The sequence below is a fragment of the Gekko japonicus genome, unplaced genomic scaffold, assembly GCF_001447785.1.
Source record: "Gekko japonicus isolate JY-2015 unplaced genomic scaffold, Gekko_japonicus_V1.1 scaffold996, whole genome shotgun sequence".
Lineage (NCBI taxonomy): Eukaryota > Metazoa > Chordata > Lepidosauria > Squamata > Gekkonidae > Gekko > Gekko japonicus.
In genome coordinates this window covers 237,591-262,330 of record NW_015165267.1, presented here as the reverse complement: position 1 = coordinate 262,330, position 24,740 = coordinate 237,591, and the positions used below count along the sequence as shown (strand labels likewise).

Below are 24,740 nucleotides of genomic sequence, written 5' to 3'. Positions count from 1 at the left end.
CCTAAAGTCAAGAGAGTGATGAATGGCAGATGTACTGGGACACATAGTGGGATGGGGCAGAGTGGGAGAGAACCTCTGTCCTTGCAGGAAATTATCGGGAAGGGCAGCCCTTAATTCTTAAGTGCAAGGATGTGTCACGGCGACCAAGATCGATTCATGCCACAGTATTCCCCATTCCTATGTGTGAGTGTGAAAGTTGGACAATGAAGAAAGCTAATAGGAAGGAAACTGATTCCTTTGGAATGCGTTGGAGGAGAGTTTTACAAATACTGGGGACCGCCAAAAAGACAAATAAGTGGGTTCTAGATCAAATGAAGCCTGAACTCTCCCGAGAAGCTAAAATAAACTGAGGCTATTGTACATTGGTCACATCGCAAGAAGACAAGAGCCACTAGAAAAGACAGTAAAGCTAGGAAAAGTTGAAGGCAGCAGGAAAAGAAGACAACCCAATGTGGGATGGCTTGACTCTATAAAGGAAGCCACAAGGGCCCTCAGTTTGCAAGGCCCGAGGAAGGCTGTTAACGATAGGACATTCTGGAGATCGTTAACGCATAGGTCGCCATAAGTCGGAAGCAACTCAGTGGTGCATAACACACAAACATGTAAAACAGCCTCTTGCCTTCTCCCCTCAATCACCTAAAACTGATGGACTTTACATGTTCCTTGCCTTTTACTCTGGAACGAGCAGATTTGAGCCCTTCACTGGGAGGCCATAATAATAAGAGAAGGCAAGGTCAGTGGTCTGACTTTGCTTCCCTTTAATTTGGTACCCAAGCAAAAAGTGGAGGTCCACAGTATGGAAAAACTAACAAAAGACCAGAAACCCGTGAATTCATAAACATCACTTGTCAACTTTTTATCAAAAGTTCCAATCTGAATACAGAATATCATACAAAATGTCTCCGGTGTCAGTCCAATATGGAAAACACCTCCAAGTCCCAACAAAATTCCTGTCTGAGACAGTCCTTCCCAGGGAAGCAATGCAGTCCGATGTGAATGGAGGCAAGGCGATCCTGTTGACGTGGCACTGGTAATATCCCATTTTCACACTTCTTCTTCAGGAACAGGTACTGCAACCGAACATAATTTATCCATATTGCATGTAATTTTCCTACTTCCTAGTTTGGTCTGATAAAAAGTATCCCATTTTCGCAGTTCTTCTTCAGGAACTGGTACTGCAACCGAACATAATTAATTCATATTGCATGTAATCTTCCTACTTCCTAGTTTGGTCTGATAAAACAGCTCCAAAACCACAGCTCAAAAGAAGGACTGTTTCAGACAGGAATTTTGTTGGGACTTGGGGGTGTTTTCAATATTGGACTGACACCAGAGACATTTTGTCCGATATCCTTTATTCAGATCGGAACTTCTGATAAAAGTTTACAAGTTATTTTTATAAATTCTTTGTTATTATATTCACAGGTTTTTGGTCTTTTGTTAGTTTCTTCCTTTAATTTAGGGCAAAAAGGGGTCATGATTGACCATGTGGGTCCTCGCATCCTCCAAACTTCTGTTCTACCTGACAACAGGTTCTTAAATCTATAGTCCCTCTTGCAATGTTAAGGACTGTGGGAGAGGACAACATTTGTTGTGCTAAAAGCCCTCTGCGGACATTCCATTCGTGTGATCCATAAACCTGCTAGCCACACATATTGGGAGCACATGGTCCCCACAATGCACCCAATGTATGCAGTTGCTGTGAATTGGGCAATGCATGGATTTTCCAATATACTTACAGCTTTCACTACAGCAAGCTAGAACCCTGGAAAATCGGGGTTTTGGTTGGCATGAACGAACAATAAACGAACGATCGGAGCCGGGAGGGTACCTGGTAGGGCTCCCCCCACCCCAGACATACTGTGGCCATAGTTAGGGTTTCTGCATAGGTCTCTGCACCATGCACCGTGTAAGCCGCTCAGAGCCCTTCGGGGGTGAGCGGGGTACAAATGGAAAGTATAAATAAATAAATAAATAAAATGAATGGAAGCCGAGCACATACGGAAAATTCCTATCTGCCCGATTCACACAAGATTACAACCATACAGCTTGCAGGCTCGCAATCTGCATGAACATGATGTTTCACATAACGTCTGCGGAAGGTTAGTGTGGGTGCGTTTGGGAGCATATGGGAGGGCCAGTCCCCCTATACAAGCACAGCACCCCATAACCTTTTCTAAAAAGCTCTTCACCTGCATTCCTCAGCTTTTAATCTCATTTCTTTGCAAATAGTCAATCAACCATATGAATATTGAAACTGCAGGACCACCCTCCTCTTGGTAGCTTGTTTGAGTGCAAGTCTTATGATGTACATTCTGCCAGCGATGGAAACACCCTTGTTTGTTCTTGATTTTAGTGGCTAGGGGAAAAGAAGCTGGCTTGATAGTTCAGTCAGCTGTGTACACTTTTTAATCATTTTGGTGATGACATTTTGCCTTATTTTTGAAATATACTTCTTGGGTCGCGCCTTGAGCCTTTGGCAAGGATTTTTAAAATGCAATAAACTGTGCTGGGAATCTAGAGAAATATCCAGCACTTCGATGACCTCTGGTTATGCAGCAGTTGTGTAGCTCCTATCCAAAGCAGTGCGGTGAATGTGGGATCGGTACATGGTACAACACACAGGCCACAGGATAGGCGAAGGTTGAATTTGTGCTTCACATTATTTTTGAAATATACTTCTTGGGTCGCGCCTTGAGCCTTTGGCAAGGATTTTTAAAATGCAATAAACTGTGCTGGGAATCTAGAGAAATATCCATCACATCGATGATCTCTGGTTATGCAGCAGTTGTGTAGCTCCTATCCAAAGCAGCGCGGTGAATGTGGGATCAGTACATGGTACAACACACAGGCCACAGGACAGGCGAAGGTTGAATTTGTGCTTGACACTGGAGAAATGTACTGACATTAGACTTCATTTATTAGACACTGGAATAGACATCGACCAAAAGAACAGGTCACAGAAGGTATATTAAGATACGTCTAATTGTTCTACTGTAGTTGATAGAAGAAGCTAGATACATGCAGCTGTGCAGATAGGAAGCTCTGGACTTTATGTTAGATTGTATGGAATGTTTTAATTGAGAATTGGTTATTTTGTATTGAATAGATTTGTATTGCATAGATTTAAGGACTTGCTCTTTGTAGCTAATGGGATTAACAATATCTTTTTCTTGTACTTTTTGTTAAGCTTGTAAAAGTTCTAATCGCATAAATATAGGAATATTTACCAAAAAATAAAAAAATAAAAAGGGAGCAATCCACCAGAGCAGCTGAAGTTCAATCTGTGGGGCAGTTCTGCTACGTGTGCCCCACTGGAATGAATGGGAACTGTGCTTCTCCAGAGACCTGCTCATGGGGGTTAACAATCAAAGAAAAAACAATTACGCTGCCATCCTAAGTAGAGTTACAACCTTCTGAGTCTGCTGAAGTTCTCGGGCTTAGAAAGGTATAAGAGCTCTTAGGATTCCACCATTTTTAAAAAATGCAATTAAAACAATTGACATTCGCCGCTACTGACTCAAGAATTCATTTTAACACACGGATCTTAGAGCTAAAGTCTATCGCTTATACACGAGGCACAATCCTGATTACTTTTGCAATGCCATTGACTTCCTTTCCCCCCTTTTCGTATCTGCCCACTGAAAGTTACACTTCCTGCATTTGTTTGGCTGATGACAGATGCATGCCACAGTACATTTGTCGGTACTGAACATTCCGCAACTCAAATGTGCTGATTGGATGACACCCATTATCTTTGTCAAGATACCAAGAAGTACGAGCCACCCATATCTGCAAAACATTGGCAAAAAGTAACTCTGCGTAGGTCCTCATTCACTGCTTCATGTTAGTTGTCATTGCAGGAGATACTGCCAGGGAGCCCCTCATCAAACAGCCCATACCAAGGGTTGTTACCCTCCTGACCTATCAGTGTGTGAGCTAACCTAATCACAGCCTGAGGGTCGAGGTCAAAAGAAAGGGGGTCCTGGGTTGGTGAGGTCTGCATTTCCCCTTCCTCCTATAGCAGAGAATGGCTTCCCGGCATACGGAAATGGGCAAACCTGGGGGAGGCCAAGAGGGCATCAGGAAAGACTGTGGGTCAATCATCCCATGGGAGAGAAGGATGGCCAGAGGAAAAGAGGTCAGAGACTGGTCTGAAAGGTTCTCCTTTTTCCCCGGCACTGTGTTGCCTAAAGCAGTACAAGTGAGTGGTCACCATTCTCTCCACCTCAGTCTTCCCAGTTCCCTGCCAGCAATGAATAGGATACACTAGTCAGGAAGTAATATTAAGAAAATATAGGTTTAAATTGTTTTTTTTTACAGAGACAGTGTTTTTGCAGGTTACCAACTACTTCAACAGATGCTAGGAGAATTGTGAGCTACAAGACAGGGAATAAGTTGGTAGAATATTTCAGTAAGAATTATACATGGGGAATCTAAAGGTAAAAGTACAGTATCACTCTGTGTTGTTATAGTGTAAGGGGGAAAAGCCCTGTGGTTTCTGTTTCAGCCTTGATTGACACAGCCTAGTTTGTGAATAAATTCCTGGTTTTTCATCTCTTTTTACCGAGTATATGTTGAAAGTCTGAGGTCTTTGCATGCCACTTTTCACAGATGCTACCTCCCTTGGAGGTAAGGTTGATATTTTTGGCGATGGCCCCTTGTTTGTAGAACCCACCTGATCTGTCTCATTGACCTTTTTGAAAGGGCAAGGGTGAATTTTTTTAAAGGCAAGATTTAGAGTTGAGAATTGATTTGAAATGGTTTCAGCTGTCAATTCAAATTAACAATACAAATTAATGTAATATAATTTGTACTGGAAATGTATCACTGCCAAGCACACCAGCCCAACATGTTAAACACAAAATAAAAATTTAAGATTTTTTGATGTTAATGCTGCTTCTGCACAAGAAAAACTTTAGACTATGGTATAGCCTGGAAAAATTTTGTCTGCTGAGACTCAAGTCTATGTACACTCGAATTGGAATGTATCATAGAATTCAGTGGGACTTGCTTCCTTTTAAATAATTGTGGGAGTAAAGTGCAGAATCTCAGCTTCCCTGTTTGTTTTTAAGCGAACACCCTCCTAGCCATTGCAGTTGTGAATATTCGCTTGCCGAATAAGATTCACAATGCCTGGTAATAATTTCTTCGTTCTTCACATGATGATTAGCAGAATCAGAATAAATTATGCAAATTACTAAAACTTCCAGAATAAATCAGGCACTAGCAAAGGAATCGATGAAATGTGCTTAACTTGCATCACAGGCTGCTGGAATCAAGTTTTCTGAACATAGAACATAGCAAGTGTGAAATCTTCCAGGTCTTTTTTTTTTTTAATGGCATGATATAGAGCGTTGCTTAATGTGTGTATAAAATGCCCTGAAAAACTGTAGCTATATGAAGGTAGCAATGAACAGACACTTCTGTACCTTGTAAAGAACAGGGAAATTCCGCCAGGTGTAATTTATCCCTTCAGTATTATGACAGTGTGACCAGGAAACTGCATCAAAGGAAATGCTCCCTTTTCACAGCTGTTTTGTCAGGATCTGAACCTGGAAACTAACAAGAAAAGTATAAAACCTGCCCTTTTATTTCCACTTCTCTGCATGCTGGCATCGCATGCTCAGGATACTTACCCGGAAAAACAAGTATGGTGTTTTCTCAGTGCAGATTTGTATAATTATAGGGTCTGATTAGACAGTACACAAAACACAAGTTCTACCTTATCTTTCATAACTATGTGACTGCTCTTCCCTGTGTCCTGTATCCCACCCTCTGTTTACAATTCCTAGCATCTGACCACTCTAAATGCTGGTCCTTGACATGACTCCATCCTAGAGTCAGCCTCATGGGAGTCAGCAGATGTACTACATTTGTATATATTTCCCGTACAAAAACACACTCTTCGAAGCAGTACAGTGCAGATCTGAATCATTGCTGCCCGTTACACATGCAATTGACTTAACTGGCCATAAAATCCCACATCCTTTCATTGCCTTTTTTTTTAAATGGTCCTGACAATAATATTATCAGGTAATAATATTAACTGTTGACTGGCCATCCTATTTAGTCACAGCAAAGAAAGTTCAGTGGAGCAAAAATGGATAGCATCCCTAACAGCAACCATATGTGCTTATAACTGAAACTTGAAGTCTAATGGGGGTTACATGTATGGAGCCAGAGGTGATCACTGCTCCCGTGATATAATGCTGAATATGTGTTTTTAAAGTCTGGAGGATCTCTGTTACGAGAGAAGAAAACATCATCGGTCATTTGTTTGCGCTAATCCATTGTGCCAGTATTATCCAGTGGGCAAGGTTGAGATCCCGGGGAAATGGGAGGATAACCCAGCTAGCATGAGACTATTCGGTGGCTTTTGGAAGGCTGCTATGCCCACAGCCTCCATTCCACATCTATCAAATGGGACTAACACTGGCCTTTCTTACAGAAACACCGTAAGGGTGAAAGATAACTGCCATCTTCCACTTTTCGCAAGAAGCACTGCAAAACAAATTTCAGTGTTCGCCATGCTGTTTCTACCCTATATAAATGCCACTGATGCAGGGGAGAATATAGAAGAGAAACCAAACATACAAGGCAGCCATCGCAAGTTTTTTGTTTGTGTCAGAGCCATTAAATACAATGTTTTACTTATGAAAATTCCCCTGGCCTACTTTATAAGGATTATATAAGCATACACATATTCGGAGGGGGGGGGATATCCATTGCATGTTATTGGTGATTGGTCTTAGCAAACAAGTAAAAAAATACAAAGCTGACAGGCAGACTGACTGGTCAAAAAGGGTATTTTACGGCTGAGAAGTATCACTCGCCTGTTCTACCTGCCACATGTGATGGCGTGACTGCTGAGAAGTATCACTCGCTTTGTTCTACCTGCCACATGTGATGGCGTGACTGCTAAAAACCAAATACAGCTCTGCTTCGGGTAAAACCCAGGCCTATTTGAAATAAAATACCGAGTATGTCTGCAGGCTTGAGGTCGTTGTTTTATTGTGTTCGATGCAATTTGTGGACAAATTATAGCGTCCCCCCGGGCCCTGAAGAGTGGTATAACAGAGACATGTATACTCAACACACCGCCTTCTCCCAGTAAGTAGGCTTTGTAAGTATTTTTTGTAGTCCTGAAAAATCTGCTTAACCAGAGGCAACTGTCTGACAAAAAGAAATGAGTGTGTACCCCCTTATGGTAACGGCCCCGCTATCGTACGACTTTTGACTCTTTTACGATGATCTCTTTGCGGCTAAAAATTGTCTGGATTTCACGTTATACGTGAAAACTTGGAATCCCTCACTCCTAATCCCAGATGCCTTGCGGCTCTTTGTGATGACTCACTGATGATGAAAAGGCATTCTGCTCATGCCCTAAATCGACCCCTCGTATTCTCGACTATTTTAAACATTTCCAGAACCGAGTCCTGCCCTGGAAAACATGGTCTGTCGCTAAAACCCTTGTGGAGCTCTGCTACCGTTTTCAAATCTAATGAGGAAGCATTGCATTGGAGAGAGTAGGCAGAAGGGCTGCCAGCCAAACATACCTTCCAACCGGATCTCAGTGGGATGCTGACATGGACCATGCCCCTTCCATCCTCCAGACTGAGAAGGCATAGCTGAGCCTCTCGTGGGCCAGGTAGTTGCAGCTGGTGATCTTGTGGTCCAGCTCATCGCTCTGGAGGACCTGGTAGAGGAAGTCGATGTAGCGGGCGGCCAGCTTGAGCGTTTGGATCTTGCTGAGTTTGTCGGAAGGCAGCGTGGGGATGATTTTGCGGAGTTCGGCAAAGGCGTCGTTCAGTGACTGGGTGCGCTGGCGCTCCCGCACGTTGGCGATCACCCGCTGCGTGTGCATGTCCTCAAAGGTCTGTGGCACGGGGCTACGCTTGCTGCGCTTACCCTGTGGGGAAGGAGTGCTGCACTCCCGCGGTGCCGAAGAAGTCTGCGGCTTGCCCAGCTGGCTCCTCTTGCGAAGACCCTTCTTGGGCAACCTCTCGCTTTCTTCATCGCTGGTGACCAGGCTGCCTTCCGGTGAATCTGGGCACATGCTTTCCTCTTTCATCGTCGGCAGACTGGCTTCCCTCCCTTCTCGCCGGGTGCCGGAACGTGGACCGGATAGGCCACAGTGCATCCGAGCAAGACAACCTGAGGCTTTGACGCCGAGGACTCTCAGGGATGGAACTCTTCAGCAGTGGGCACTGCAGGGGCTTCAGGAGCTTTCTGAACTTTCCCGGCCTTCAAAGATCTGCTTATTCACCGCCCCTCCTTACGTTAGGGCTAAAGAGAGGAGGGACATTTAAAAAAAAAGAAAAAAGTTTGTTAATGCCCTGAACGGATAGGGTAAGTAGTGCTGGAGGAGGGGCCATGCGCAGGCCAATACAACCGTTCACAATAATGCAAACATCAAGGGAGCTTATGGGTTCCAGATTGCCTTCCTTTCCTCTCTCCTTTGTATCCCCCCCCATCAAAGCCCTTAGGCACAGATGCTTCAGCCAGACGCCTGGCTGCCGGAGGATGTTTCCCTCACCGGGCTAATTGACAGGGGTCTGCCGTGCTGACCCTTGCCCACAACCCTGTCAGTGAAGATCGCAGGGCAGTCGCTCGGACGTGCAAGGCCTTAGGTTGTTAATCGGCGCTTAAATGGCACGGCGTGCAGAATGGACATCCGAGTCATCCATTTCGGTGTCTTGCAGTTATCGTGACGCAGGCCCTTGCTGTTCTTCACGACAAAATTGGCAGAGGTGCGCGGTGGTCGCCATCTTCCTCCCGGGGAATCAGAGACAGTTAGGCACTGTCTTCATGGAGCTGACTTCTGTTTGTTTGGGAATATGCGGGCTTCGGAGTTGCACAGAACGCTTTGATGGAGTCTAGAAATCCAGTTTGTGCACTTGAGATGCAAGCAACACAACCCCAGCACTGTGTCTTTTATTCCACAGTAAATTCCAGCGTGTTTTATTGGGCTTTCTCTCCACCGAGTGTGCATAGATTTGCAACCTTAATTGACAGTCGAATCACTGAAAAGTTTCAGATAAATTGTTGAGGGCTGACTTTAATCCAAGGAGCTGAGAGTTCAAAGCACACATGTGTTTCTTTCACAAAGTTATTCTCGGTCTGGCTTGTTCCACTATCTGCAACGGAGCAGGAAAAGATTAACCATAGCCTTTTCTTTTAACTAGTTCTTTTGTTTATTAAAAGTATGCATTCCTGGACTTCCTTCAGTATTTCAGAAAGGTACCCAGATTAAGTTTCTGAGATTATGCAGATATATTTAAATACAACATCGCTTCCTGGTGATTTAAGAGTTCAGATTGATTTGTGTGGCCCCAAACTGGCTGTATGTCAGGATGCTCGGCCGTCGGAAGCCCCAGAGAGCTGGCAAGATGGAAAGTGGATGAAACGTGTCCCTGGGGTTTTATGGATGACCAACATTCCCTGGACCAATTATTTGATATTAATTCATTTATTTGTTCTGTTTTTACCCTGGCTTTTGTCCAAAGAGCTCAGAGAAGCATAAACACTTCTCTGTCCATCTGCATTTTATCCTCACAAAAACAATCTTGTGAAGCAGGTTAGACTGAGAGAGCGTTTGGCCCTAGGCAGAGTTTAAATTTGAGTGGGGATCTGCTGGATCCTAGTGTGACATTCAAACCCCTGTACCACATTGAGTCTCTGCATTCTTGGTAGGGATTTTTTCAATAGTTTTGGATTCTGTTTTGCTGCTGGTTTTTTGGGGAAAAGAAATTATTTAAAAATTATTTTTAGAAATTATTTAAAATATTTATTAGCCTCCTATCTTCCATTGTGCATTTTTGTTGTAGGTTTCTGTTTTTTTGGGGGGGAGGGGTTTCTTACCCAGTGAATAGTCACATAAAATGAATGTACACAATGTTATGTACACAATTTTATGGGGGAAATTCGATAGAGAGAAGTTGAAAACTGAGTGAAAATAACAAATCATGGGTTAAATTCACACACGGCAGAAGACCAGTTGAAATAGGAGTTTAGGGGAGGTTAGAACAACAGGGATGAGAAATTTAAAATCTTCCTTACTGGGTCCTGAGAGGAAAAACAGCACTACAGAAAATAAAGCAAGTCCTTAAAGAGGCAAGCCCCAGGGCAGATGTCCTTAAGGTTGGCTGTTGTCTAGGTCGAAACCATGCGTAGCCTGGAAGCCTCTGAAACCCTTCCTGGTCAGTGGAAACAAATGAGCTCTCTGGGTAGGTGAAACCTAAGGAGACATTATAGCCTAAGGCGGGAGTCCCCAACCTTTTTGAGCCTGAGGATACCTTTGGAATTCTGATACAGTGTGCTGGGTGTAGCTAAAAATGACTGCCACAAAATGGCTGCCATGGGAGGTCCAGCCAGCCACAAAATGGCTGCCGCAGCTTACCTTCAGTCACACAGTGAAGATCCTTGTGCTGTGGTGGTAGTTGCCACCAAAGCAACATTTAAAAACCCCATCTGACCCCACCCACTTCCTAAAAACACTTAGCAGACACCACAAAAGTGACAATGATTGCCATGACACCCACAGATACCACTTTGGGGACCTCTGGCCTAAGGAATGTTCTGCCCTCTAATCCTGGGTAGATTTGCTACATGGAGTAACAGAGCACAGATACAAAGGTTGCTGGTTCTAACCCTGCCATCATCTGCTACTTGGCCATTGGATATGTTCACTAGACTCAGTTCAGCCCATTTCCCATTAATCTGCCATTAAATTAGCTGCCCACCGCTGATTGTACTTTGGACACTGAAAGTTCTATTTAAAATGCTAATAATCATAGATGAAGTGATTCATGTCACTCTGGCCTCATAGTCAAGCAGTCCCTATGATAGAACAGTTTGCCATATGCCTCCCGACAATGAACATGCCACCAATCAGAGTTAATTCTGTGGATTTGAAAACTGTTGGTGAACCACAGTGCTATTTTTTTAAAATATATATATTTTTTCATACATTGAAATAAGCCAGTAGGTTCAAATGAACAGTGGCCTTTTTCTTGCTCTTTAAGAGGGACTCATACTTGTGGTTGTCTTTGTGGGAGAAAATGTGGCAGATGTTTGCGATTCCAGAATATGATTCAGTGCAGGGCTGGTTTATAGAGGGCTGCTCATCGGGTCGCCTGCGGTGACTATGGATTGACTCCGGGTGATCAGGCACAGTAACTTCTATAAATTAGAAGGGATGGTTCTTTGAAGCCATCATTGTGGCACAATTGACTACCACAGGTATACTTCAGCAGGATCATTCAGAAGTAACACCTCGCCCCTCTGCAACACTGTAGGAACTGACCCAATGTCTTGACCCATAGAGGTGGAAAATTCCTATGGTGTCACAGTGGTGGCAGTGATGTCACAGCATTAACAACGTGTCCTCTTCTCTAGGTCAGCCCCAACAGCTCCTGGGAATTGCAAGCGTGGCAACGCTAGCCCAAATGGGGAAAGCAAACCTTATGGGTGCCATTTTGAGCTCCATGATGGGGGGGGAAGGCAGGTTATACATGTAACATATAGTAGGCTGATTAAACTGTTAATAACCAGGGATCGGCAACATTTGGCAGGACTTAGTTTGTAGTCAGTTCTCCCTTGTGGTCATTGTTGCCCTGCCTTACCCGACGAGTCCTCCAGTATAAACACCCAGAGAATCTGAAGGAAATGTGAAGTATGTCCTTCACTTTGTCATGAGTCTGCAGCAGGTCAGAAGTGGCAGAAATCTGTCTCAACAGTGTCTGACTTTCCCCCACTGTATACGGGGGACAAGATGCCAAACCTCCCCCTCTCCATGTTTTCTAGGGCTGCGGTCACACACACATAAAATAATCCACTTTCAATCCACTTTCAGTGCACTTTCCAACTGGATTTTGCCAGTTCACACAGTAAAATCCAGTTGGAAAGTGTACTGAAAGTGTGACTGCAGCCTAGATGTGCCAGTGGGGAAGGAAACCAGCTTTTCACTCCCAGAGAGGTTGGATTCTCTACGTCCTGTTTAAATGTTACAGGGCACGCATGTACGCCCTGCATGTAGATGTGTACATCTATTTGTAAGAAACAGCTGATGCTTTACAGATGAAACTGGGGACTAAGAGCTGGATAAACGTGGGAGGTTGTATCACACGATCAGCTGGACGTGTGTTGAATGTAACATGACAATTACTCAACGCAAGCAGAAAGATCATCCATTTGTATTAACTTGTGCTTTTGTGCCGGGCATAAGCCAAATACTTGCTGCCAGCTGCCTTCACACACATTTGATACATGACTACTGGGAATACCATTGCATTGACCATGCGGACTTTTGTTGGCAGGGTGATGTCTCTACTTTTTATCATGCTGTTGAGGATTACCGAGAACTTTGAAAGGGCCGGTGGATGGAACAGAAGTCAAAGAGGCAATAGGCAGGGCCTACTGTCACCTTCCTGCTCGCTGGCTGTACCTCCTGGCTGAGTAGTCCTGGGCTCTATCCCTAGACGTGCAGCAGTGGCAACAAGGAACTTTGAACACGCTTGACAAAAACTGGTTGGAATTGAGCACAGCATTCCCAGAGGCACTGATCTGCAGATTGCAATAGTGTGGGTGTCAGAAGGGGGAAGCTTGACTGAAATGGAGCAAAGAGGCTGGTTTTACCCTGACAGCATGTATGTGTGTGCCATCAAGTCATCACTGAGTTAGGGCGACCCCGGCAAGGGGCTTCCAAGGCAAGGGAGAAGCAGAGGTGGTTTGCCTTTGCCTTCCTCTGCAGAGCCTTCCTTGGTGGTCTCCCATCCAAGTACCGAGCATAGTTATCGTCTGATATCTGATGAGACTGGGCTATACCATACCATTCCACATCCCCAGGTACGTTCCTTGCTGAAGCTTAATAGCTGAAAGATTCTATGCAAGGTTGCCAGGCCTCCTTCTAAGGCACTAATTGCCCCTGTTGTCCTCCTCCAGAGAAAAATGGAGGGAAAATGTCGCCGGCCTTTGTGCCTGTATGTCATTTCCAGGACAACCCAAAAGTGGCAATGGGTAGCTCTAGTAATCGCCAGACATTCTATGGTTTTACGGCAATTCCTAGAGCTACCCATTGTAGTGATGTTGTTGATGTTGGTAGCATGCCCCCTATGTCCCCGCCCTCCAACCCTCAGCCTGGCGACCCCTAACTTTAAACATGTCCATATAAAAATGTCTTCTCTTTTCAGGCCCTTTGCAGTGTCCAGTAGACTGATAGTGAAAGAGTTTTGGATCCAACTGCATGATTGGGCAGCAAAAGCTCTTGGACAGAGCACAGCCCCACACAGGATGCAGGTGAGACAGGTGAGACAGAACCCGCACACAGCCTCCCACCCTGATTAAAACCTTTCAAAGCATTTTTTTTACTACTCATGTATTAACACCTGCTTTTATCAGGCATGCAAGTTCCCCTCCCTTATAAAAGTCAAGGAAGTTTTGGGAGAGCAATAACTGTCTCTATCCCATTGCCAGATTTGAAAAAAAAAATTACAGTACATTAAAAAGTATGCAATACATAACGGACTGATCAAGTAATCACTTCTCAAGATAAGACTTGGTTCCGCACTAGCGTTTCCATGGGCACAAGCCCTCCAGCCACAAATTGTGATTTCCTCCCCCCTTCCTCCCCCACTCCTGTGGCAACCCAAAATGCCCCCTCAGTCTTGTTCATAGGGGAACCTTGGCCCACAGGAATAGGAATTTGAGGAGCTATTATGGCCCCATGTTGTGTGGGCTCCACTCACGGAAACACGAATGTGGATCCAAACCAACAATTTTTATTTTGTTTTGTTATGTCTGTGTAGGTTTTTTTAGATTGCCAACATATCATCCTTAAAATAACCCCGTGAAGTAACTTAGGTTGAGAGCATATAAGCGATCCACAGTCACCTCGTAAGTGTGAGTGAGGATTTGAACAGTGGTCTCCCCCGTTCCTAGTCCGACATTGCAACCATGACAACCGTGAGACTACACTGGCATGATCCTTGCTGTTTCATGCAATATTCCTTTTAACAGGCTTATTAACAGAGAAGAATTTGGAGCAAAGACAATCTCCTGTTCCAGTAACTGTCAGTTCTGGGAAATAAGAGCACAATAGTTCTTGTGAAATGCAACAAACTTCCACACAAGGCTAGAGTGGATTTTGACGGTCAGCATTATCTTCCCAGACTGTCCCTTAATCCAGACATTTGTCTCCAAGTTATCTTTAAAAGCCCATGTGAAAAAGAGAGAATGTTGTTAGGTAGAATGGTTAAGATGTCTATCTAGGTCTCCTCCAAAAGGTTGGGTTTTTCACCACCTAGCTTAGTGAATGATTTGCGCTACTTTAATAACCTTCACCTGAGTTGATTAGTGCTACTAATGCTGACAAGACTCGCCGTCCTTTCAGTGCCATATGTATCCCATGCTGGAGAGACAACCAAGAACCAGGGGTCATTTCGTAGAAAAAGAGCTAGGGGGACTCATTAGCATAACTCATTAGCATATGCCACACCCCCTGACATCACCGGAAGTGTGTCCTCCCCACAGCCGGCAGCGACCTCCAGCGGGCACCAGCAGGGAGCTCCAGGCCCCGCCCTCCCGCACCTCACCCGGGGGGATGGCATCCCCCCGCGTCCCCGCCCCAAATGACCCCTGCCAAGAACCATGTGTTCATCATTGATTTTGTACAGATTAGGCCAGCAGCTCAATGCCCCCGCCACTTGCTAGGGCAGTAGGGGGGAAATGGAGGGGTGTGTTTTTTTTGACATTTCTCCCCTGTGTTGTGATATCGCTTCTAGTGCAAAATGGAAGGGATGTCAATGCATCAAGCATTCACCCAAGTTTCATGTACATGCTAGAGCATTTCCCAGACATGTGTGAATTGGAAGTGATGCAACAAAGCTAAAGGATGACCCCTGCCCCCAACATCTCACATTGGTGCCTTCTCCTTTGTGACCTCCACCTTATGGAATGGCCTGGCTGAGGAGGTCAGGAAGCCTCCTACCCTCCTGGCTTTCCCCAAACTATGCAAGACTGAATTATTCAAGTGAGTTTTTCTATGTAGGCTATGGAGTAAATGATTCACAAAGTTACTGAGATAAATTATTAAGGACTGTGGTCTCTATTACTTTGGTTAGCCTGCTGAAACCAGGGTCCTATTATGTAACTTTTGCATCGTTTGATGTATCATCTTAAGACTTGTGCTTTGCTTCAGTTCTGTTTTTAGACTGCTGATTGGGTCTACAACCCTAAATCCTGTTGTATTGTTCATCGAATACCCCACCCTGTTGATTGTATTGTGTAATCCACCTTGAGACCAAGAGGGAAAGGCAGACTATTATAAATGATTAAAGTAAATAACTAAAAATAGATACTTTTAAACAAAACGAATGCTCAGAATTCATTGAATCATAGAGTTGGAAGGGATCTCCAGGGTCATCTAGTCCTACCCCCTGCACAATGCAGGAAATTCACAAATACCTCCCCCCCACACACACCCAGTGACCACTGTTCCACGCCCAGAAGATGAGAAAAACCTCCAGGATCTCCAGCCAAACTGGCCTGGAGAAAAATAGCTTCCAGACCCCAAAGTGGCAATCAGCATTTCCCTGGGTGTGTAAGAAAGGGCCACAAGAACTAAGCCCTGATGCAACCCTTCCTGCCCTCCCCTCTCATGATTTGCCTAAGTTCATAGGAACAGCATTGCTGTCAGATGGCCATCTAGCCTCTGCTTAAAGGTAAAGGTAAAGGTTTCCCTTGCTTGAAAGCCAGTCGAATCTGACTCTAAGGTTGCGGTGCTCATCTTCGTTTCCAAGCCAAAGAGCCAGCGCTGTTCGAAGACATTTCCGTGGTCATGTGGTTGGCATGACTAAATGCCAAGGCTCACAGAACGCTGTTACCTTCCCACTGAAGTGGTACCTATTTATCTACTTGCAGTTCCTTGCTCTCAAACTGCTAGGTTGCCGGGAGCTGGAACCAGAGACGGGAGCTCACTCCGTCATGCGGCACTCGGGTCTCGAACTGCTGAACTACCGACCTTCCAGCCTGCAGTTCAGCATCTTAACCACTTGAGCCACCGCAGCTCAAAAACCTCCAAAGAAGCCTGTTCCACTGAGGAACCGCTCCGTCAGGAAGTTCTTCCTAATACTTAGCTGAAAACTCTTCTGATTTAATTTCAACCCATTGGTTCTGGTCCGACCTTCAGGGGCAACAGAAAACAAGTCTGCACCAGAGGACCTGCAACACAGATTGCTTTAACATTATCGAAATACAATGATATTCCATTGCTTTTTTTTAAAAAGCCAAACAGCATGCGGTAGGGACGGCTGCAGATGGGGAGGTGCCGGGGCAGGTTAGGCAACCTCCCCCCCGGGGAACTCCATTGCCACTGAGGGCTCTTTTTCTAGCAGGTACTCATTTGCATATTAAGCAACACACCCCTAATGTAGCCAATCCTCCAAGAGCTTACAGTAGCTCCTGTAAGAAGAGTTTTGTAAGCTCTTGGAGGATTGGCTACATTAGGGGGTGTGGCCTAATATACAAAGGAGTTCCTGCTACAAAAAGAGCCATGCTGAGTGCACAGTATCAACAGCCAAAGCAGCAACAGGGAAACCGGACAAGTCGGTCCTTGTGCGGAAATGACAGCAATCATTTACCAGCATTTTCGAGGTGCTTCGTTTCAACGTGAGAAACACTCGTGCTTAAATCTCCTGTCGTGTAATACCATGCTTAACTTTGGGGGCTGGACCATGCCGCAAATGAGCATCTCAAGAAAAAGTGTAATACTTATAGGAATCATTACTTGTCAGAAATCCCCTAATATTTTGAAGGAAGAGGACCAACGATGGTTCGTAGCAATCCTACTTTCCCCAGCTGATTTTCGAAGGAGAAAAGAATTATGTAACATTCTGATCTTCCCCGACCTGGACGGCTCAGGCTAGTCCGATCTCATCAGATCTCATCAGACAAAAGCTAAGCAGGGTCATCCCTCGCTAGTATTTGGATGGAAGACCACCAAGGAAGTCTAAGGTTGTGGTGCAGAGGCAGGCAATGGCAAACCACCTCTGTACGTCTCTTTCCCGAAAAACCCTGCAGGGTGACCAGAAGTCAGCTGTTATTTGAGGGCACTTTCCACCACCAACTGCATTCGGATCAAAGCTAAGCACTTTTCACTCCCTTTGATTTTTTTTTTTGAGGGGTGGCTAAAAATTAACCTTACCGTGCAGCGCTAAACTGAGTTAAGTAAAAGGTAAAGGTTCCCTTGCTCGAAAGCCAGTCGAATCCAACACTAGGGTTGCGGTGCTCATCTCCGTTTCCAAGCCGAAGAGCCAGCGCTGTCCGAAGACGTTTCCGTGGTCATGTGGCCGGCGTGACTAAACACCAAGACGCACGGAACGCTGTTACCTTCCCACTGAAGTGGTACCTATTTATCTACTCGCAATTTCTTGCTTTTGAACTGCTAGGTTGGCAGGCGCTGGTGTTGTATTTATTGTATTAAGCAAAATCTGGAACACGACGGAGGACAGGAGGGCCTGGCGTGATGTGGTCCATGGAGTCGCGAAGAGTCGGACTCGACTGTGCGACTGAACAACAGCAACATTGTATTGATTACAATGGAATATCACAGTTACAATCTTCTATTCCCATTGGCCTCAATGGACTTAGTAGGGTGTAATTCTGTGTAAGATTGCAGTGTTACTCTCCTCTTCAAACCAATAGGATTTCAAGGTGCTTAACTTTGGTTTGCTTGTGCCCTGAGTCTGTGGTCTTAAGGGGGGGGGGGAATGGTCTACCCAAGTGGATCGACCAAAATGACAGTATACATTATCAATGCCTCTTTGGCTCTAAACAAATACAAGTAGAAGCTGCAAACCAGGATAGAATTTCAACAGCTGTGTGCACCCAGTTCAGTGGGACCCAGATGTGCTTTACTTGATGCATATTCATAGAATCATATAATTGGCAGGGGGTCATAGAGGCCATCTAGTCCAACCCCCTGTTCAATTCAGGATCAGCGTAGAGTATCCCGACAAGAGATCATCCAGCCACTGCTTAAAGACTGCCAGTGACAGGGAGCTCATCACCTCCCTAGGCAGCTGATTCCGCTGCTGAAGTACTCTTAAGTAAAAAAAATTTTTTTTTTAATCCTACTATTCAGGCGGTACCTTTCTGCCCATAATTTCACCCAATTGTTGTGAGTGCTCTCCTCTGCTGCCCACAGGAACAGCTCCTGCCCTCCTCTAAGCGACAGCCCTTCAGATACTTCAAGAAAGCAATCATGTACCCTCTCAACCCCCTCTTCTCCAGACTAAACATCCCCAGGTCCCTCAGCCTTTCCTCACAGGGCTTGGTCTCCAGGCCCCCAATCATCCTTGTCACTCTCCTCTGCACCCGCTCCATTCTGTCCACATCTTTTTTGAAGTGAGGCCCCCAGAACTGCACACAGCCCTCCAGGTGTGCCCTACCAATGCAGTGTACAGCAGGATGATGACATCTTGAGATCTGGATGAGAGGTGCACACAGATGTGCATGCAGATGTGCACACCGAGTTCGCCTTGCAGGACTGCGATGCTGACTGTATGATGTCAGAATCAAAATAAGGTATTTTGCATATGAAATTGCAAACAAACTGTACAAATCAAGCACAGCTGATCAGCAGCACAAAAATCCATGTCCAACATCCTGGTTGGACTAGAATAACAACAACAAAAAAATAGATCTCATTTTGTCCTCCACAGAGACTACAACATTCATGGCGTCTTGTGAATATGTACACACAAGACACATTCTATCTTTAGCAGTAGGAAACAGCAAGAGTCCAGTATCACCTTAAAGACTAACAAAATTTTGTGGCAGGGTGTGAGCTTTCGCGAGTCACTGCCCACTTCTTCAGATCCTACTGCTACAGACAGACTAACACGGCTACCCATGACTCACAAGAGCCCATAACCCTTGGGTGTATGGTGTATATGGGTGTATGACGTGATGTCTCACTCTCTCTGGATAAACAGGTGTCCACAGTGGTGGTCTGCATTTTTTAATCTTCGTCAGGTTCGTCAGCCGGTCCCGACTCAGTCAGAAGTGATTCATGCTACGGTCACCTCCAGACTAGACTATTGCAATTTGCTCTATGCAGGGCTGCCCTTGAAGACACTCCAGAAGGTTCAGTTTGTCCAGAATGCAGCTGCTAGGCTTGTGACCTGTCCATCGTGGTCAACACACATACAGTCAATACTTAGACAGTTGCACTGGTTACCAGTCGGCTTCCAGATCAAATTCAAAGTGCTGGTCTTAACCCTTAAAGCCCTAAATGATCTGACACCATCATACCTGAAGGACTGCCTCTCCTGCTGCAATCCCCCATGTTGCCTGCGCTCTTCATCATGCTATCTTTTGGTGGTGCCCGACCATCAAGTGGCTCACCTTTCTTCCACCAGAGCAAAGGACTTCTCTGTGGTGGCCCCATCCTGATGGAATGCTCTATCAGAGGATACATGTGCCCTGCAAGACCTTGTTAGCTTCCGAAGGGCTTGCGGGACAGAGTTCCACCAGCAGGCCTTTAAATACTTATTGTGTATGTCTTACAATTCTTGTTTCCACTGGATCGTTTTACTGCTGGGTTGTTGGATGCTGCTATGTTGTTTAAATACATGTTTTATATTGTTGGTTTTAAACGGTGTCTTATTATATATTTATATATTTTATTCTTATTGGTTTTAATACTGTATATTGAAATGTATTTTATTTGTTGCAAGCCACTGCAAGCCTCGCGTGTCGAGGGAGTGGTGGGGTACAAATATCATAAATAAGTATTTCTTTCTGTCAGCCAGGAGAATTAATGGCTCGATTCAGGCATAATGTCAAACCTTAGCTGATGTTAATTCTGGTTAGTTTGAGAAAAAACAGGGTTCAGCTTGCAGGTGCATATCCCAGTTTACTTCAGTTTTATCACCTTCACTTTTCCTCCAGGTGGTGCTGCAAAGCAAATCAGGGTTAAGGCCAGGGTGTCTTTGTTCACCCATAATAGCAAACCATGGTTAGAACTAACCAAGGTTAATAAATCGACCAACTTTGAAACATGATTTCAGGGCCAAGTTTAACAGAACCAAAGTAATGATTGTTGGAAGCGAAGGGAGCACAGTATGGCCCAGTCTCATCAGATCTCAAAGGCTAAGCAGAGTCAGTACTTGGAAGGGAGACCACCAAGGAAGACTCTGCAGAGCAAGGCGATGGCAAACCATCCCTGCTTCTCACTTGCCTTGAAAGCCCTTTGCTGGGGTCACCATAACGCAGTTGTGAATTAACAGCACTTTACATGCACACACACAAAACTAACAATAGTTAGTGGAATGGCCTGCCATTTGGACAATTACACCCACCATTGCTAATTTAATTAAAGGATGGTATTACATGATGCTGGAGAAGACTCTTGAGAGTCCCTTGGACTGCAAGAAGATCAAATCAGTCAGTCCTAAAAGAAATCAACCCTGACTGTTCCCTGGAAGGCCAGATAATGAAACTGAAGCTCAAATACTTTGGCCACCCAATGAGAAGGGAGCACTCCCTGGAGAAGACCCTGATGCTGGGAAAGATTGAAGGTCAAAGAAGACGGGGACGGCAAAGGAGGAGATGGTTAGACAGTGCCATAGATGCAACGAACATGAAGTTGAGCAAACTTCAGAGGACAGCAGAAGATAGGAGGGCCTGGCATGATCTGGTCCATGGGGTTGCGAAGAGTTGCAAAGAATCGGACTCGACTGTGCGACTGAATAACAAAAATTACATGGTGTCTGATCTGAGCCCAAACTTCCTTCTTAAAACTCCCCTTTGCTGCTGACAGCTTGGATCCATCAGAACATTCCGGGAGAAAGAAGGATTTCCAGTTGTGGAGTATGCCTTTTTTGCCTCCCTTCTCCCACCGTAGCCCCAAATGATCCTTGATTTCAGGGGCATTTAGGCCTTCACGGGAGGGGGGAGGAGTTCAGAAAATTGTGCTCCTTAGGAGGAAATCCTTCCATCTACGGAAAAGCTCTGGTGGGATCCAGGTCACTGGCTGAGGACCACTAAAATATCCTAGAGGATAGCCATATGAAGGAATGGTCTGGGTAAATGTCTGGACCCAGGTTAGTGGATGAGAGCAAAGCTCAAATGACATGAGACATTTTGCACAAGTTGAGTCAGGATTCCCTGACTCTGGGACTCTCAAGTCCAAAGGTGGCATGCAGAAAACAACATTCCCAAGTAACTCAGGGCCCAATTCAGATGGGGACTGTGGTGTGGGGGAGGAGTTTCAGCCTTCTATCTGCACCACTTCCCCCAGCTGAAACAGTCCCAGGCGGTGCAGCTTGCATGAACTAATATTATATGGCGGCTTTCCTGTGGTCACCTTGTCTTCTCCAAAGGAAGTTGTATATTAGGAAATAAATATTACAAAAACCGTCTTAACTCTCCAATACTCTCTCCCCATCAGGATCCGAACCTTCTACTCAGCTTCTGGAATGTCCTATATTCTGTTGAGGATAAAGAAAAACAATTTTTGGACAAACACTTTTCAAAGGCCGTTTTATTTAACGAGCTGGATCCGTTTGGAAAAATTTCCAAGCGTTTACGGAAATTTAGGCGGATGACGAGTCTGAAAAATATGCCGCTGTTCAACACAACACAGAGGGAAATGGGTTCAGATTTCAAAATACGGCAGACAGCTGGATGTGCGGTTGGGCAACATCCGGAACTGATGATCCGGGCTCGTACCCCTTAAAAAACTTCATCACAACAATAGAGATGATGATAAGAAATTAACAACAGACTCTTGGGAGCTGATTTATGGGAGTTTCAGACTGAGAAATCAAAAGGGGGAAGGGCGGGTTTGCTGTTGAGAAAAGTCTGAAATGCAGCAGCATACTAATGAGTTCGTTGGGGGGAGTCAAATGCTAAGACTGCCGAGAAAACATAACATTTTTGCCAGTTCTTCTCCCGGTTTTGACTAAGTTCCAAAGACCCATCAAACTCGCTTCGTTAGGCTTTCTTCTGTCTTCCAAACGTAACACAAAAATTGCAATTCCCATCATGCTTATTTCTCAATTCACTCCCCTCCCCTTGAAGGGGACAGGAAGTAGCTTTCTTTGCTGATGTAGCAACAGCCAGTTTGGCTATCATTGCATCTCTTTCCATTGCATATTGTCATCTGGAGTGATGCAAAGAATCGCCTTTCTGGCATGTGTTCGCCCTCATCTAGCGACTGTGATCCATGTGCAGAAAGCCGTTCCTGCCAGTAGATCTGTTGCTTTAGGTTTTTATCCAGAAAATAAGGAAGCTGGAGATACAGACTGAGAGTCCTGTTGGTCAGCTCACACGACCCGTTCTTACAAGGAAGTGGTGACGTTCTGAAGTCAACAAGGTCAGCTCAGGCAGGACTTTCAGAGTTTCAGATGTTCCTTGGAACCTTTGTCATTAGTTCCTCAATGAGAATAGTCACACTGTGGGTGATTCCGCACTAGACCTTAAATCCTCGTTCAACCCTGTCCCCCGAACTTACATTCTACACTACACACGAGATCACCCTGGTAATTATCTCGGGGTACTTTTTGTTTCCACATTACATTGAGGTCACCTGAGTTTCGCTTCACACTTGTCCTGGGATAAACGGATGCTGTTATAACCAGGGATAAATGCAAGGTATTGTGTTGTGAGCTGAACTCTGATAACACCAAGGATGAGCTCCAAGTGCGGAAAGGACCACAAAGAAGCTTCCTGGAAAGGCGTCTTACCCATCACAACCAACTGGAGTATTGACTGTGTTCTACATCAGGCGCTCAGGCTTGGTCTGCATAGGGAGGGAAATGAGGTAGTTAAGCATCCTGAGATGGCACAGTGGGTTATACCACTTCATATTACAGGTGGGGGGAGAGAGATTTTGAACGTTCCTGCTCTGTGCAAAACTACAGTGCCCATAAAAACTGAGCACCTCAGAGAGAGGGGTCCTAGTCTAGCTCCTTGTATGTTCCCTGCCACTATGAGCGATGGAAGGAGAAAAATGAAATCCAAAATGGTTGCCAGGCCTACGATGTGATGTCTCTCACAGGGAAACCCTGGAAGTGACATCATTTCCAGATTTTCCAGGAAGTGACATCATGCCACTGCCACTGGCCACCTCCCTGTCCCCCCCCCCATTCTCCTGCTGGTTGCCAGGCCAGACTTGGCAATCCTACCACCAGGCCTGGACAAAAATGTCCTGTCCCTTTAGCGGAGGTTTAATGTGTAGAAATAGCAGGTGTAGCATTTTGCGAAGGTAAACAACATCAGCTGAGCTGAATCCATACAGAGGATTTTCTCCATTGCAGCCACCCAACTCATGCACCTTTTTTCATTTCCACATGACATCACCCTTCATTCCTGCACATCACAAACAAACCATCCCTCCTGCAAAAAATAATTAATACTTGTGTGGAGGAGGAAAAAAATATATGTTTCCTGGCATAATGTTATCTTTTCCTTGTGTGTGAAAGTGACAGCATACCTGGAGGCCTTTTTGTCATCTTCTGGGCATGGAGCAGGGGTCACTGGGGGTGTGTGGGGGGCGGAAGGTATTTGTGAATTTCCTGCGCTGTGCAAGGGGTTGGACTAGATGATCCTGGAGATCCTTCCATCTTTATGATTCTAGGATTCTATGTGTTTGAATGAGAGGAAACGCTCCCTCCCTCTGCGTTTTCACAGTGAACTGCCTGCCAAAGATTGTTTTAGGGGTAGAGTTGCCAACCTCCAGGTGGTGGCTTGAGATCTCCTGGGGCTACAACTGATCTCCAAGCAACAGAGATCAGTTCCCCTGGAGAAACCGGCTGCTTTGGAAGGTGGACTCTGTGGTATTTAAATCCCACTGAAGTCCCTCCCCTCCCCAAACACTGCCCTCCTCAGACTCCACCCCCACAAATCTCCTTGTATTTTCCAACTCAGAACTAGCAACCAATGCTCCCTCTGAGCTGTAGAGTCCTGTGAGCAAAAATTCTGCTTTATGAGCTACTGGCATTGAAAAGTACACAGACGGACGAGTGATTTCAACTTAGCGTACTTTATTAGATCAAGAACAAGACAACCCTAGTTGGCTCGCAGGCTGGCTTATATCCCCGTAAATCCACCACCCAGAAACACCCCCCCCCCACTTCCCAATAGGTCCTAACTAGTGGCCAGGAGTCTCATAGGCTCTCGGCCCGGAGCCTAGCCAACAGGTGGCCTAGCCCTCTGGCTGGTGCGGGCTAGGATCCGCATCGTCCTTTGTTTATCAGAGTGAAGCTCGATGCTTGCTCTTGACCGCGTAGTGCCCAAGCTGACCACGCGGTCGGAACTTGATACATTACAGGCATTAAAGTAGTGAGCCATCCTTCCTGAGCTAAGACAAAAATGTGTGAGCCAGAGGTTAAAAAACTGTGAGCTAGCTCACACTAGCTCAGCTTAGAGGGGACACTGCTAGCAACACAATGGGGAAGCGGTCACTACAGTATGCAATACAAAACCAGGGAGGTTCGGAGACAGCCTTTTGGCAACAATGTCTTCCTCAGTGCTGCAGCTGAGCCCGCATATATAGGAGGAACACACTCATTACACAATGAGATTGCGGCAGGGAGGGATTTGCCACAATGTCTGGTTCGATGCTGCCTATGAGTGTATGTACTTTTTGTAAAAGGGGGGGGGGGTAGCATTGTGCTATTCTTGGTCAGTGGTACACATACACCCATTTTTAAAAAGGGGTGTGCAGAGACTCA

At 45.3% G+C, this 24,740-nt stretch overlaps 1 protein-coding gene across 1 annotated transcript in view; it reads right to left on the bottom strand.

Annotated features, from left to right (window-relative positions):
* The window catches only part of LOC107109552 (twist-related protein 2-like), a 47,068-nt gene extending 38,772 nt beyond the window's left edge, over positions 1–8,296 (bottom strand). Inside the window, exon 1 of the mRNA XM_015410214.1 lies at positions 7,560–8,296. Within this exon, the coding sequence (XP_015265700.1) occupies positions 7,574–8,143 (570 nt within the window). The 5' untranslated portion in view covers positions 8,144–8,296 and the 3' untranslated portion in view covers positions 7,560–7,573. The remainder of the gene's footprint in view (positions 1–7,559) is intronic.
* Between the last annotated feature and the right edge of the window lie 16,444 nt (positions 8,297–24,740).